This window comes from Charadrius vociferus, unplaced genomic scaffold (assembly GCF_000708025.1).
Source record: "Charadrius vociferus isolate BGI_N301 unplaced genomic scaffold, ASM70802v2 scaffold1284, whole genome shotgun sequence".
Lineage (NCBI taxonomy): Eukaryota > Metazoa > Chordata > Aves > Charadriiformes > Charadriidae > Charadrius > Charadrius vociferus.
In genome coordinates, this window is record NW_009648060.1 from 524,917 (window position 1) to 525,949 (window position 1,033).

The 1,033-nt window shown below is 62.3% G+C and overlaps 1 protein-coding gene across 1 annotated transcript in view; it reads right to left on the reverse strand.

Annotated features, from left to right (window-relative positions):
• Positions 1-988, reverse strand: part of ADAM11 (ADAM metallopeptidase domain 11) — a gene marked incomplete at its 5' end in the record, with an annotated part of 4,590 nt that extends 3,602 nt beyond the window's left edge. The window contains 2 exons of the mRNA XM_009883733.1: positions 20-187; positions 926-988. Coding sequence (XP_009882035.1) covers positions 20-187; positions 926-988 — 231 coding nt within the window. The remainder of the gene's footprint in view (positions 1-19; positions 188-925) is intronic.
• Between the last annotated feature and the right edge of the window lie 45 nt (positions 989-1,033).

Here is a 1,033-nt window from a genome sequence, read left to right on the forward strand (position 1 = left end):
GACGCGGCCGCGGTGCTCACGAGAAGAGGTGGACGGTGTCGCTGTGCTCCGCCGGCCCCTCGTGCCGGTACTTCACAAACTCGTTCAGGGTCTCCAGGGAGTCTTCCCCCATCCGGATCCGGTCCTCTGAGGCCCACGTCTCCATGGCCACCAGCACGATGCGGGTGTTGAGCTGCTCCTTGTAGATCTGCGGGGGCAAGGGGACGGCGCTGGGGACAAACAACCCCCCCAGGGACAAACCCACCAGGCACCGGGGGCAAAACCCCCAGGAACAAACACACCAAGTGCTGGGGACAGTCTCCCCAGGGACAAACCCTCCACGCACTGGGGACAACCGTGGGGGTGAAACCCCCAGTGGGACCAAAGCCCCAGGGACAAACCCACCAGGAACTGGTGACAAACCCTTCCAGGGACAAGCTCACCAGGGACCAATTCCCTGGGGACAAACCCACCAGTGCTGCGGACAGTCCCCCAGGGGACAAACCCACCAAGTGCCAGGAGCAAACCCCCTGGGAACAAATCCACCAGGTACAAACCCACCAGGTGTTGGGGACAAATTCCCAGTGGGACAAGTCTACCAGGCAATGGGGACAACCTCCCTCAGGGACAAACCCCTCAACCACTGGGGGACAAACACCACAAGGACAAACCCACCAGCTGCCGGTGACAAACCCCCACAGGACAATCCCCCCAAGGACAAACCCACCAGATCCTGGGGACCAAACCTCCTCCAGGGGACAAACCCACCAGGGACAAACCCACCGGGCGCTGGGGACGTTCCCCACCTCCAGGCACAAGCCCACCGAGGAGAAACACCCTGGGAACGAATTCCCCAGAGACAAACCCCCCCGAGATGGCAGGGACCAAGCCCTCAGGGACAACTCCCCCCAGGGACAAACTACCCCAGGAGCCAACCCTCTCTCACCATGTCGGCCAGGTTGACCACGGACTTGGCGAAGTTGCTGGTGAGAACCACAGACTTGCGGAGCTGCAGGAACTGGGGGGGACACCAGGGACAGGGATGGGATGGAGG